Source organism: Platalea leucorodia (assembly GCF_965183815.1).
Source record: "Platalea leucorodia genome assembly, chromosome: Z".
NCBI classification, from domain to species: Eukaryota; Metazoa; Chordata; class Aves; order Pelecaniformes; family Threskiornithidae; genus Platalea; species Platalea leucorodia.
In genome coordinates this window covers 41,608,049-41,623,324 of record NC_138858.1, presented here as the reverse complement: position 1 = coordinate 41,623,324, position 15,276 = coordinate 41,608,049, and the positions used below count along the sequence as shown (strand labels likewise).

At 37.5% G+C, this 15,276-nt stretch overlaps 1 protein-coding gene across 2 annotated transcripts in view; it reads right to left on the bottom strand.

Moving 5' to 3' along the window:
* Positions 1 to 448: 448 nt before the first annotated feature.
* Positions 449 to 15,276, bottom strand: part of PTAR1 (protein prenyltransferase alpha subunit repeat containing 1) — a 41,881-nt gene continuing 27,053 nt past the window's right edge. The window contains exons 6-7 of one of the 2 annotated variants that reach the window (XM_082335513.1): positions 10,559 to 10,875; positions 449 to 9,982 (exon numbers count right to left, since the gene is read on the bottom strand). In XM_082335513.1, coding sequence (XP_082191639.1) covers positions 9,637 to 9,982; positions 10,559 to 10,875 — 663 coding nt within the window. In that variant the 3' untranslated portion in view covers positions 449 to 9,636. Of the gene's footprint in view, positions 9,986 to 10,558; positions 10,876 to 15,276 lie in introns of both variants that reach the window. The other variant, XM_082335512.1, reaches the window with a different exon arrangement.

Sequence of the window (15,276 nt, the reverse complement as noted above, 5' to 3'; positions counted from 1 at the left end):
GATTAGGGGATTCTTCTTCAGGTAGTCTCATAAAATTTATACAGCAAAATTTATGTTCTAAAGCCAATCAACTGGGATCAAAGTACCACGCTTCTATATTATATCTATCTTCAATATGAATCAAAGTAATTTTTGAACATAAGAGGGCAGTTACCTGCTTTTAAGATCCGTGAAATGTTTGTGACAATTATGACAGCACAGAAATTGTATGAACCCTGGAAAGACTGGCATAAGCTATTCCAGTTGATTCCAGGTTTCGAAAAAGGCAAGCACATCACTGAACACCATGCTGAAACTTAAAGAAGTTACAGAAACATGAGGATCATTCAGCTGTCCCAAGTTCTGCAACCCTAGACAGTACAGCCAGCTGCCTATTGCCAGAAAGAAATTTCTTATACGGAAGAGCTGCTGTTCATCTCCATCCTTTCATAAACTAAGCTTGAACAAAAGATACAGGAATGCATTTGAAAAAGTCTTAACTGTCGATGTTTAAATGGACCATAAGTCTGCTGCCATCAGCTAAATTCACAAGAGAAGATGCAGTTCCTGTTAAAAGAAGCTTATCACTGAAAAGAGAGTAGCAAAAATTAGGAAAGGTATCTGCTGGTAAACAATGAAATTGGAGTGCAGGGTAAATACGTTGTCACAGAAAACAGAGAGTTTTAGGAGATGAAAAGTTTATTTAAAAACTGCCAACATTTAACAAAAACGATTTTACACTATTTTCCATTTTCTACAGAAATACAATAACTTAGGGCTGTGCTTAGTCCATTCTATCACTAATACATATAAAAACAAGTCTGCTGATAAATAAGTGAAAAAAAAAAATCTATTTACCAACCACCACCACTAAAATTGTACCTGTAAATTTTGGAAGACATCTGCATAGAATAGTTAGGGCTGTAGAGGTGCTCTTTTTTTTTTTTTTTAAATATATTTTGTACTACTAGGATATGTAAAAATTTAATTAACATGCAATACAAAATATTGGAGATAAACAAGGTAAAACTCAGTGTGCACAACAGGAAAGCAGTGCTAGGATGCCCTCCTATGTTTCTAACTAGACATCAGAAAACTGAACGTTTTTATGTGGCAGAATTTCAACTTCCCTTCACAGCAAAACTAGATTTATAACCATGAAAATCTACACCTGGCTAGATTCCATTGAAGATGGATTAAAGGTGTGGAGAAAATTATCTAGTACTAGATAACAACAAATAATTGTAGAACATCTCAAATCAACATTAAGCAGATGCATTTTAAAAAGGAAATTAGCTGTTACCTAGTTATAATCATTTGTGAGATGACAGGGTGACAAACGTGCCATTTATTGTTGCACCATAAATGTATATAGCACGCTTAGAGAACAGTAAAAGTTAAGCCATTCGCTATTTATTAAGACTTTCTCCCTTCAATATTGCTTCAGCTATCACATGGCACATAAAAGCTTACCATTCATCCCTAAATATCTTGCATAAAACTCAGGCATTGACCTAAATGCTATTTATATGCAATACTTCCCAAACGAATGTGTTATCCTGGTTTGCACACAGGTATATTGTATGAACATTTTTCCACTACAAAAGAGGGGGAAAAAAGAAAGGGGGGGGGGGGGGGGAAGAGCTTTCTTAGCTATTGATACCCCGTAGTACCCATATTTCTCTCTAGCTGCCCTTTTAAACCTGTAATATTCCACAACCTTAACAGTTTCTCCTCAACCACAGTGCTAATGAATATACACTACCCTAACTGCTTTTTTCCTTGAAGCCATAAATACGACCATTTGCAAAAGACAAAGAAGTCACATACAATCCATCACACTAAAAAAAAGTCAAAGCTACCATGTAGCGGCTGATATTCCCTCCGCAGCAGGGCCTGATCCTACGTCAGTGAAGTCAGTGGGAATTGTGTCACTCATTTTAACAGATGTAAAAATTAAGCACTCGGATCAGAAACAAACTAATGACCAGATCCTGCAACTTACTTCTGTACAAGGACCCTGGAGGGTTTATTACTTGCTCATACTAAGCTTTCTGATTTAATGAAACCCCAAATTAAGTAAACCAAGATTGTACATATCGACTCAGGGCTTCCCTACAAACTCTATCTTCTGTCCTAGCAGCTAGTGAGATAAAATGAAAAAAAAAACACCTCTGTGAGCACAACATGTCCTTGCTTTTTTAAGTTTTGCATTTAAGATTATGAGCAATATTTGCAGTAATGCCCTGTGATTTTTAGGTGATCATTTTAGAACATTTGGAATGAATCACATTGTCTAGGAGACGAGAGAAAAGTTGCTAGCATTTTCCAATAAAATGGAGCCCTTCAAGGAGAGCTCTCAAATCCAATAATTCAAAATCAGAAGGCATTCAAAATGATGAGTAACTTAAAAACATCTTTTTTTTAATGTCATTCATTTTTTATAAAAAGAACATGAGAAAAACATCAAAAATAAAGTACCAAAAAGACTGCTTGTATTCAAATACCGATTTCAGTTGCTAGTTTCTGTCTGACATACTTCTCCCAGTCTCCTGTGATGCTAAAGCACTTCATCCAAAACATGCCTGTCTGTTCCTTCCTGGAGGACTCCTGAAATGTGTCCCCCACGTAGGACACTGGCTGAGCACGTCCCAGTTCTCCCAGCCTGCCAGACCTTACAGAATCTTTCACAGTCTCAAACGCTCCCTACAAGCACTTGGAATAAACACCACCACTAATAATTTGGTTTGTGTGTGCATACATTTGCCCAAGTATCATGAAAGGAGGGCAGACTAAGCCAGAGAGGGGATGCAAGAGATGTCATGGCTTTCAGCAAAAACCCTGACATTGGCAACAATCCTGCTAGACTCAGACTTAGGACAGGTCTTCCACGGAAAAGTTCTGTTTGCAGATCACCAGTGTTATTTAAAAATAGCCGTACATGGTTGATTTTGCCTTTTTCACAGGTCATAACATAAATACAGTTCTGCCATCCATCCATCTGTCCATGCATACATGCACACTTATTGTGGGAGAATAAATATAGATAATTTATTCACAGATAAGCTCTCTATTGATGACAAAAAAGACGACTATCCCCCTCTGAAAGGAATTAATCCTATGACAAAGTAAGACCAGTAAAAAACAAACAATGCTTTACATTCACTATCCTGTAGAACACCGACCATTTATCAGATTACTTTCCAGTGTCTTACTGTCCTGTCATCATTTTATTATTTCTGCTACAAAACTTACCATTTATCTAATTTATCTGCATTGGAAATCTACATAAAATTTACAATGGTCACAAATGTGTATCTGAGAATTTTTCATAGAAAAAATATTGCAAAATACTATGCTTAAAATCAACTGTATCTCCCCCAATATGAAAGCTGTGAGAATTAAATATTTTTTCCACATATCTTGATAAAATAAGCATTTTCCCCTACAGAGAATAGTACTTTGATGGACATGACGGTGTTACAAAATTAGTGTTTAATGGCTCACTTAAATGCTGTCACTACCTTGGATCTTAATGCTACTTAAAGCCATTTAAGACATCTACTATTTCTATTACCTTAAATTAAAGACAACATTCCCAAGCACACTTTTCAAGATGACTACGCAGTTTTAAATGTAGCCACTTCAAAAAAGAAACACTGGAACAAAGGGGAATGAACACAGTAGGTATAAATATATTTTGTCTTGCAAAAACAAGTTCTGGTACCTTGTATCATTTATGTGGTTTTTTTAATAACAGGGAATACTCTGTTAAAAAAAAATTCATCTACTCATTCTACACAGCCATTCAGGAAATCTTACTGTATTAATGATGTACCAATTTCAAAACTTTATTCACAATGAACGTAAAGGAATACCCCATCCAGGAAAAGCTCTTTGTTTCACCATAATTATATTCTGTTCAGAAAGTGTCCTGTGAAGAAAATATGCACCTTGCTGTGGGTTCTCCCCACCTCCATCTATACAGTAGGATTAACAGCAGGTTCCAGATGGTGCAGATAAAGATGCTTAATAAACTAGACTTCAGTTAAGAGTTCTGCTCTTCAGAATAGTTGTATTGTACATAAGCGTCTGCCAGCTACCAACTACTAAAAGCTTTTGCAATTCTAGTATTCAGAATCCTAACAAAAGTTTTTTAAAAAGATAAATCTAAGTTACATAGTGCATTGACACAGATACTGTAAAAATCTTCCCCATCATTACAACATGTGCCTTTGTGAGATACTGAATATCCTACTGAATAGTACTCGGGAACTCAGAGAAGAAACCCAGCAACTATCAGGAGCTTCCTGCAAGACTGCAACATCAATTTAAGACACAGAATAACAACATGATGCAGATGAGATGGTAAGGTCTAGTGTGAATCATTAGGTACAGTATTAGCTCATGGGTAGATATAAAACACTATGCTAGACAAAAAAAATTAGAAGCCAGTTATTACATGTTTAGCATTTATGTTTTTCTTTTTTTTAATCAATAATTATAAACTGTAAAAATGTACCCTAATTCACTACAATAGACTATGCCCTGAGAAGTAACATTACACACTAAGGAAAAGCCACTAGAAAGTGTCAGGTCTATACTTCGGAAGCATAAACTGTGCACAAGGAATTTCTTGGAAGCACTATTTCCTCCATTTTTCAGCAATACATTGCTTCTTCAGAGGAAAAGACTAATAAAAGTTTATGCTAATTCTAGCTTTCCCAACTTTAACTACAAGGTGGTTTGTTTTTTGTTTTTGGGGTTTTTTTTGTTTGCTTGTTTTTTTGGTTTTTTTCCCCCCCTTTTCTCCTTTAAACTCTCCTGGAGAAACTAGATGGCTTCATAGATAAAGCTCTTGCTTTTCACCTCTGAAAGAGGATGTAGGCCTAGCATGAGGTTCCGAAAAAACTGAGCCTGATGAACTCCACTTAAGGACATCAATCAGAGCACGTTTTGGGAGGTAGTCAGAGTTATCTAAACATGAAATGAGGCCACCTCACCAATGCTTTGCTACATTCTTCTTTGCTGGTTGGAAGAACAGAGAAGAGGTTGGGAAGGAAACACACCTCTGAGCACATGGGAAGGAAAGAAGAAAAATTATCTTAGACAGGGATACAGAATCTCCTTTGAAATTAACTTGAATATTAAGTGCATCTGAGAATAGGCGAGTTACCCCCTTTCCTTTATATCTGACATTAATAAAACAGTAAGATCTAATTGTAAAGACCTCTCATCACCTAATGCGTACAAGACAAACATGCATTTAAAAGTAACATCCACATTTCATTTCACTGCTTCTTTCCCCAGAATTGCTCTAGAAGATACAACTCATGAGTTGTGTTTTTTTTTACCCACACAGTTAAGTGCAATGGTTCACTTCCTACTAAATTAAAAAAAACCTAAGGAACATTCTTCCCTCAGAGAAGGGAAAACAAAACTAAGCCAACAACCTTGTTCAAAAATTCAATCATCAAGTCTCTGAAGACTCACCACTTAAATTATTCTCTGGTAGTCACATTTTGTTCATTGTATTATATGAAAAAGTATGCTTGTTGAGTCTGGCTATGCAGACAAGCCTTTCCAAAACCCTTCATTTCTGCTCATCAATATTATACAGTACTGTTTTAAAAATTCATTAATTATCTACTTAGGAAAAAACTCACTCCTGTCCATAAAGACTAGCTACACATTCTAATTAAGCAGCATTAACACAAAACTGGAAATGCCATAAATTTTGACTGTAAGACAGAATCTAAGCTTTCTCACTTTGCTTTTTTTGTCTTAAAACAAGTTTTATGTAAGGTAATTAATCAAACAGTATAAACTGACAATTTACTTTTCCCCCTATTTAAATGACATAAAGATTTGATTGTATAAAGAATATGCAAGAACACAAGAAAACACTAGTATGCAGGCATGAGTAGATTAACAAATATTAATCAGAGCAGCTATAGCAATGTGTTCCAATAATAACTTTATACAAGTTTGTTATTGTAGCTATCTTTAATGCTGCATGTGTTGCTCCAGTGACTGTAACACACAAGATAAACCAAATGCCTATGAAATAACAGTTAATGTATTTAGCAGCATGTATTTTATCCCCTTAAAGATGTGATTCCTTGTATTCTAATTTCTGTAGTTTCAAATTACATTTGTTCCCCAAACCCCTTTGTTTCTAGCACAAAGAAATTTCTACAAAGACTAATCCAATGAACAAAAAGAATTTGCATCAATTCAAATGACACATACTACAGCAGAAGACAGAAATCACTAAAGATGCTTAACTTTATATGAAGACGTTTACAGATGTACAAAGTTTGATTTTATATTTGAAGGAACTTCAGAGAGTGAATCTCTTGTATTCTGCAGCTTCTGTTGGACATTTTCTCCGCAAGAATGTTCATTGACTACATTATAATTCCCTGACCTCTGAAATACAAAACGACTAAAATACATTACTTAAAGAAGCTGTACTCGGTAACCTTTATGCATGTTAACTACCAATGGCCTGAAGCCACTTTTCTTTTTTTCACATGGTGCCCAAATGGGACTCTGCAGTAATAGTGAATGGTTAGACAGGTATGTTCCAAAGATCAGAGTTCCAGGACATCACACAGTTGTCAGCTTAATGCAATCTGTTGGAAGTATCTCTTCAGTCATTTCATGTAAGAGGCTTCAGGACATTGACAGCTTGAAGTAATTTAGTTATATATTTTCTTCTTTCATATAATTTATATTGTTACGATCAAAAAGTTAAAGCTCGATTTTGACAGCTTATTGTTTGCATTTCTCTCCAAAGGGAAGATATGACTTGTTTCAATTTCACTTTTATTGTTTAGTTTTCTGTGTGGCAGAGTCTGGTCTGCAAACATTTCTAAATGTAACTATTCTCACTGGATTAAAAAAAAAGGGGGTGGGGGGCAGTATTTCCATCAGGTGCAGGCTCTAAAAACCAACACTTAAGAGTCATACTACAGCCATCAGTGTTTTGTAAAAGTAATAAAAGTTTCAGCACCATCTCTAATCAGAGCTCTCAGAACATTTTCCAAGTATAAAAATACAATGCAACTCTGTTCAGTTATGTAGGACCAAACCTTGTCTTCCTACAAGCATGCATAACTTGTGCTGACATGAATAGGAACTGCACACATGTATATGAGGGCAGCTGTTTGATCTTAAGTGTTTATGATGGAAAGATTGTCAAATTCAATAGCACAGTACTTCCACAATATAGCTCTAAGAAAGCCAACTAAGACTTCAGATTATAGTCTGGAAGAAATGTATAATGGGTTTCAAGTCAGATTCTAATATAAATCTTCTCCTCTAAAACCCTCAATCATTCCAGCGCAAGAAGAGAGCATCTCTTCCCTTCCACAGTTCACGAAATATTTCTTATCATGCTCCCACTTCCCAGTCTGCTCCTGCCACTAATGTTTTTCTCATGAACAGGTAATTTTTGCCATGGTAAACAGAACACACAAGTACATTACTAACTCTCTAAGTAATCTAGGACTAAGAATGTGATCCTTAATACATCGCCAGCTGACTTCACACCTTCCAGGTTCATACTAGTCATTAATGGGATATTGTTAATCAAGCTGACCCAGGGTACTACATATGCTTCCATGTATCTTTCATACTCAAAAACCATCAGGTCCTCTGGGATGGGTAAAAGTTCTTGCTCGCATTAAGTTCTTAAGTTCAGACTCCAGTTTGTACCTGCATCTACCCATCTGTCAGTGGTCACAGAGACAGTATCTTATGACAAAATTACCCTCTCAAGCCATTCCCACACCTCCTTCACACATCGATTACGTTCTTCTGCAACTCAAACCATCAGCCAAGACAGCATCCCAGAGCACCTCAAAACAAACAGCCATGTAGTACGTCCCTAGCTATACAGAGGCAGGTATGGATGCACACTGAGACACAGCTTTGCCATGGAGGTGCTCAAGCCCAGGTCAGTCTTACTAGGTACTGTAAACAGAAGAGTGTACATTTAGAAATGTCTGTTAGCTACTCTGTGCCTAAAATGATTTATGAACATACTCTCTAAGACTAGAGGTGGTCTATTTTCATTTTGAAATGCAAGAGTAACCCCCATCCATCAAATTATTTAGAACTGTTGGACTTCCACATGTTTTGAGTGCCTTTTTTCTTTCCAAATGGTACCTTTTGAGCAGGCTACCCGTTTTGTTTTTTTTTTCTCCCTCATTGTCGCGCTCTCTGCCCAACAGAAACAGCAGCTTGAAACTTATCACAGTCAAGGAGGCACTTTGGGTAGGAGAAATATACAGCAATTTTGGCGAAGACTCTAGCTTGAAAATTTAATCCCCTCGGTGAATAGTCTGTTTGGAACAGAGGCGATGTTGCCATTGTACAAACTTCTACAGTCGTACAATGTTTCTCCTCTGGGTCTTTGGACCAGCACAATTCCATTAGTCTAAAAAAATCCCTTATATAGACAAGTTCTAAGGAAATGACAAAATAAACCATTCATGTTTAAGTTCACTGGAATAGAAATGTGTTTCAAATTCCCTTAAAATTTACAGTTATGTAAACAGAGATGTATGGTTGGAGAAGTGCTCTTAAGGAAGAGTCAAAAGAAAAAAAAAAAACCCAAAACTGAAGCTCTGCAAAAGAACAGAAGTGAAGAGAGATCTCCTTCCTGCTGTCTTTTTTTTTTTTTTTTTTGAATTGTGTAGTCTCAATGACCAGTCAGAAGAATCACTTTTTACTCCATCATCTATTGGACTTGCATGATCTTTGTTAAGTACAAGTTACCAATGTGTGACTTAGTAGGCTGGGATTCTGTAGTGTACACAATACATTCAGAAATGTGTATCAAGTGTCATTAATTCGGGATTGTTGCAATAAAATAAATAAATAAATACCAAGTAGGAAACGAAGGTAAAGTAGTCTGTTCTAAGAAAGTATTTCCAAATATAGGTCTGACTGTGAGTGTGAACGTGTGTGTGTGAACTATTTTCTGTCACATTTTCCTGTATCTGCTCGTCAGGATTTCAACTTCATAGACTTTCCTATCAAACTTGTGTGACAACTAATAAGCAAACAAAACCCCAGTTACAATAGTAAAAGGCATGGCTCTAATATTGTTACTGGAGCCTTGAGAAAGAAACACTGCAGTCTGGTGTGCTACCAAAGGCTGCTACTGCAAAAGTAATAGCACTCACCAAGTATAGTCTGAATCCAATAATGTATTAGCAAGATGCCACTATAGTAAAGAGGAACAACCTGGAAACAGGTTTAGCTGATACTGACAGATCCTCCTATTCTTTTTCCAGACACTCTGTTTCAAAAGCATTTCTGACTTTTTTTTTTTTTAAAGCCAAATGATTCAGAGTCCCCCTTAATGCAGAAGTTAAAAAATAAGAAAATGGCACAGTAGGAAGCTGACACAGAGTGATTTCTTAAAAAGATTAAAGAACAAACTGCATTTGCTTAATAAAAAGGTATGCCAGTTCTTTAATAAATAAAGTGACAGACTTCTACTCTGAATATGAACTTTAGGACTGACCATTAAAGGAGTGAGAAACACATGGTTAACTAACACTTGCAACCAAGACATGCATTTGTGTCTGAAAAGAGAATATTGCACTAAAAGAAGAACCCTGAAGGCTTTAAACTCTTCCTTCACTGACCTAAAAAAGTAACTAACCATTTCCTATAAGCAGTAGCAAACCTGGCTTGGTCCGCATCCCTACAAGTTGATAGTACTTTATCAATGAACCGGTATTCCAGTTCTGGACCAAAAGAGTCCTGCATAGGAGCACGCTTCAGGCGTTTTGTTTCTTGGGTATAACCTTGTTTGCTGCTGGATTCATTCAAACCATCAACATCCATAGCTTGTGCCATGTGACTTGTCGCAGGACTGTGGTGGGAATTATTCAGAGTTTCATCACTGCTGTCCACAGATGATACCACTGCACTTGGAAGAGGAAGTTTGTTGCTTAGGTGGTGCTGAAGGTAGAACACACACCTTCTTCAGAGGAAAAGGAAGGAAGAAAAGGAAAGAAAAAAAAAAGTCATGCACTGAAAATAAGCTGCTGTTGCTGCTGAACTGCTTCGGTTCATTTGCCATCCCACCAGATTCCCCCACAAACAGGCATAAAATCTGCTGTCACTGCTCACACTCTACAAAAAAGGGCTCAGTGTCACTTTGGCAAATTGGCTATTACCTAGTCAGGCACATACACCCAGCTGGCAAAGCAGAGGTTTTCTGCAGTTGATCCATCTTCTGCCTATCTTTTGCTCATCTTTTGCCCTTTAAACATTTCAAGTGTGAGGAGGCTGATTTAACAGTATCTTGCGTCTCTTACACAAACTACAGTGACAAGTGGAGCTTACATCCGCAAGATACTTAAGCCCAATCAAATTTTCCATTCAATAGCTCTGATTATGCTCTTGAATGTTTTCCAGAGGCTTAAGACATGGTATCTTAGAAATCTTTTATTGAGTGGTACCTTTTAAAATCAGAACAACAGTTTGTCTGGAAACATCAGGCAAAGAACAATTCATAAATCAGAAGGACACTCTTTTGACCAAGTCCACTTACCTATGACACCACAAGGTTTCATGCCCTGGGTAAGTATCAATCAGTTCAGTGCAGAGCTCCAACTCTTCCTCTAAATGGCGGGGGAGATCCACGCTCTGCTCCTCCGCACAGGCTGCTTCTGCCCCTGCAGTCTCCTCCTCCTTTTGAAGGTTAGGGTTTTGCTCATTTATCATTTGATTTTGTACCAGTACACTAGTGTCAGTCACAGTTCTGCCTATCAAGGACTTGAGTAAGAACTGGCGGTAATGAAATCCACTATGGTCTGAGACATGCATGGATACCCAATATTTAGTGGATGAAAGTTCATCAAGGAGAACCTGAAACAAAAAGCAGTGACAGTTATCAATCAGCATAAATGAGGAATTTACCACCACTGTTTCTGTATTAAGGGAACCTCTCCTCTGGGGATTTCAGCCACTGTGGTAATAGTTTAAGAACACACAGAGGAAAAATTAAATAATTACTGAGCCTTTTCCACTGTGTGCTGACAAGTATCTTGGCATCCCTGCACAAAAGAAACTATACTTCTTCCAAACTCTGAAAAGGTAGGTGTCTCAGAAACCTTCCCACAGGGTGAGGGGGGAAAAACCCAAACCACTGATGATGAGAAATAAGCACTGCTTTAAGAATCTCAAAATGGTTAGGAATAAAGACTATTTAGAGGAGGCAGAGGTAGAGGGTACAGCAAAGTACAAAGTACATGGATATTAGTTAGAAGTATTTTAATTTTTGCCTAGTGCATTATGGCTGTCAGAGGGTGGTCGAGTTGCTTAATTTAAAAAAAAAAAAAAAAAAAAAAAGAGGAGGATTTAAAATAATTCACACTTTCATTTTCCAGGAAAGAATGTCAACCACTAACATTATGTTCCAAGTCCTAGAGCCTGTGGAATACAAAACTATTTGTCCATAATTAAGTTGCTTGACTTGGTAATTGGTGAACTCCCAGAAAGGCTTTCACAATAACTGTGGTAAATACTTACATTGGTGACTGCAGCTGTATTTGTAAAACTGCTGGCACCTATGAATTTTCTCTAAATTCTGAATGGTTTTAAACCTTCAAAATTTATTTCTAGGAAGACAGGTGGGTTTGGCTGCTGGGCAATGCTTCTTTTACTTTACTTTCTCCATTAGAACTAATGGCCATATTTCTTTAAAGGCTTTAACCTCTTTCCTCACATTGCTCCTCCTCTGGAGTTCAAACTCTCCAAAGAGATTGAAACTACCTTTTTTGTTTACTTCTACAGACTTTGGATATAACCTTACTGGTATATTCTTGCTTTTAATCTCTTTTTCTAAGCTACCTACGTCACTTAACAGGACCGGCTGATGCAAAGCAACTTTCACAGGCACAGGTTTTTCTTTGTCCTCCTGCAGCACAAGAGGCAGACTCCCACAAAGAAAACCATAGAAATGTGCAAGGCTAGTTATACACCTTTTTTGTGGTGCACCTGTTCTAAAAGATATTAGAGCAGACACAAGCAATATAAATAGCACCTTCTACCCGAGATACTGAACACGCTTTTTTAGGTCCTGACGAGATACCAGCATTGTCTTCCTTTTACAGATCAGCAAACTGAAGGGCACTATTAAATAACAGCCCACGGATGGGATTCTTAAGGGGGCTAAAACTCCCCATCTCCAGTTCTGCACTTTAAACCACGAGATCAGCTTCTCTCTTCTCAGCAGAATTGAGCCTACTGTTCTAAATTTCTGAACATTAAAATTTAAAAGCCTATTAAAGACAACATAAGGCTCAAGGGCAACATCAGAAAAAACAGACCAGTCTTTATTCAGCTGGAACTGATGCTACACACATTATGTCCAACTTATATCTTGGAATAATCCGATTCATTTACCTGACATGTTTATAAGCTACAAAGTTACAGGGGAACATTGTAATTATGCATTTTAACTCCCCGCACAAAACAAACAGAATGATTCCCAGCATCACTCCTTACCCGAACTAGAAAACCTCTTTTAGAAAAGCAAGACAGAAGACTGCCATTAAACCTCTTGAGATCTACAAAAACCAAAACCTCTCCTCTAGGAACCTCAGAGTAACAGTGGAAGATGCTTCAAATAACTGGAGGTAAAACAAAAAGCCAGCTAACGTCTGAATTCCAAGAGGTTCTTTCTTACCAAGCCAGTTTTCTCCATTTCCACACCAAACAGCACAAGCCCTTTGCCATTCTTCTGTGAAGCAAAGACGAAATGATAGGAAAATGCCTCCCTCCCCACTCTTGACAACCTCTCACAAAGATCCCTCGCCTACCTAGTGAGCTCACTACCATGGAACTGGCATCCTGCTCCAGAATAGGACATACGTGCTCAGTGACCTTTACCTCAACCTCTGGGTCTGCACTCCCTGACCCTGTGCTTGCTTTTTTAAAGTGCTTACCCACTATAAACTGCAGCCTGAAACTTCCTCCCTGGTCTGGGACACTGAGAAAATGAAAAGGAATTGTATCCGGGGAAAAAACTTTTAAGGATAACCAGATAAATATGGCAATGTCCACTCACACAAAAGACAGTTACCTTTGGAGATCCAGTCATCCAAGAAAAAGCCAAAGCCTTACTGGGGATGTCTACAGGAAAAATTACTTTGTGTCTTATGAACATACTTCTGTCTGCTGGGCATCACACAAGAGAGGTGTTGCCTCACAACAATCACCCCACCACTTGTTTCTTTGCTTTTTTTTTTTTTCATTGTAGGGCCTGATCAGTCACTCTCAAACCTGTAATTATGAAGTTGAGTATTCCTGTCTAAAGAAAATAAAAAAGTTTGTCCATCCTTGCTGAACTACGTCCTAATTTTGTACCTGCATGATTTCTCTGAAGCATCATGATGTGTATGAATTTTAACAGACTATACCGGTATTACTCTCTTACTCTCGTTCTCCAACTAATTACGCACCCACCTATTAGTAGGTGTCTGGTGCCCATGTTTTTCCACCATTAGTTAACTGTACTGTCACATAAGAAAGCTGAAGTCAAGCTTTCTCATCCTTTTCTAAGGTGAGTACTCCAATACCAGAAAGGTAAGACTGGTTTGGAACAATCTATTCTTGACAAATCCTTAACTGATATTAATGAACACTATTCAAACACTCTGTAAACTTGCTAATGTGGTTCAAATTCTGCAGGAAAAACGAACTGAGATTTCTGTACTCAAACAAGACAATGTTTTTTACTGTCTAGTGTAAGAAAGAAGAAACATCTACATGCTGTGAGAAAAATCTTCCTACAGGGCCAAAACTTTCTCCTCCAGTACTTCATATCTTTTGCCCAGAATTTGAACCGAGATTCAGTCTGCAGAAGCATTAGGATTACCAAACCAAAGGAAAAAACAAAACAAAAAAAACCCCAAATCTACCGAACAACCTACTCTGTCAGATGGTCCAATGCAGGCCAACAGTTTCATAAATGATAAACCTGTTTTGAGAAGTCTTATTTCAATGATAATACAACATATACATTATGCTTCTGGGCCTCTGTTTGCTTGTACACCGTAATAAAAACTACCTCATACTACAAGCAAAGTTTGTATTATAGCAGAAATGTGGCCCTAAATAATACAGGACACACTAATTTGAGGTAACTTTGCAAGAACTAAATGGCTGTGGAATCACAGTGGCTGTTTTATCTGCTAATTTTTTCAGCACAGTACCAGTCTTACATCTCAGTGAAATTTACCATTCTTTTCATATATTCAAACATACAAATGGCTGAAGGTACAAAATAAGACATCAAGCAAGAAAACCTGTATATTTTTGTAAAAATCCATCATGTCTGCTTTTTTCCTCACATCACATCTTGCGAATAATCACTTTGTAATTCTGCCTTTTAAGGTTACCTAGACACAAGTTTTATCTCAAGATTCTCGATATCTTTTATTTTCTACATTTTTTCCTAATTTTCCTGCATCCCAAACACCTTCTGCTAGGCCACCTGAAGATGGTGTCATGAAAAAAACCTAGAGGTAACATGGAGATTTCCCGATGGGTTAAACACACTGCTTGAGGAACAGCAGCACCAGTGAAATTTTGCCAGAGGTAACAAAAGCGAGTTGCACAAAACTAGAGAAAACTATCACTTCTTCGGTAATCAGCCTAAAAAGAAGACCAGTAGGGGAACTGGGATGGTGGGCAAGGCAAATGGACTTGGGAGTGATCGAATAAATTTAAAACACTTCGTTCACAGGCATGCTTGTGACTTGTCACGCAACGCACTGACAACTGCCAATGAATAAACCCACCAGAATAATTCCAGCTCTGAGAAGAATTATTTCTATCACAATGCAATTCTTTCTGTTTATTTAAATTAGTAAGGAATAGCAAGTGCAAAAAGCACTCAGGGTATCATCCTGATCTTCAAACTACTGTTAACCAAAGCACAAAATGACTTGAGTTTTAATCAACAGTGCTAACTCTTTTTAATAAAGCTATTAAAGACTTACGTCAAAGTCCCTGTTTCCTCTTAATATAGGCCTCTAACCCTAACTTCTAACCTCCAATCTAGCCCAATCCTGTAGTTCTTCTGAGTTTTCCATAACTACCTTTTCATACAAACTCGCTAGGCAGATGAGTCCAAATTGCGGGTTGTGTCCTCTTGGAGTCTGGAACATACTTGCTATTTAGTACCAATCTGATACAGTTATTTTTAAATTTTCTCAGGTAACAATTAACAGGAAACATCAGCAAAACAACATCCATTACTAG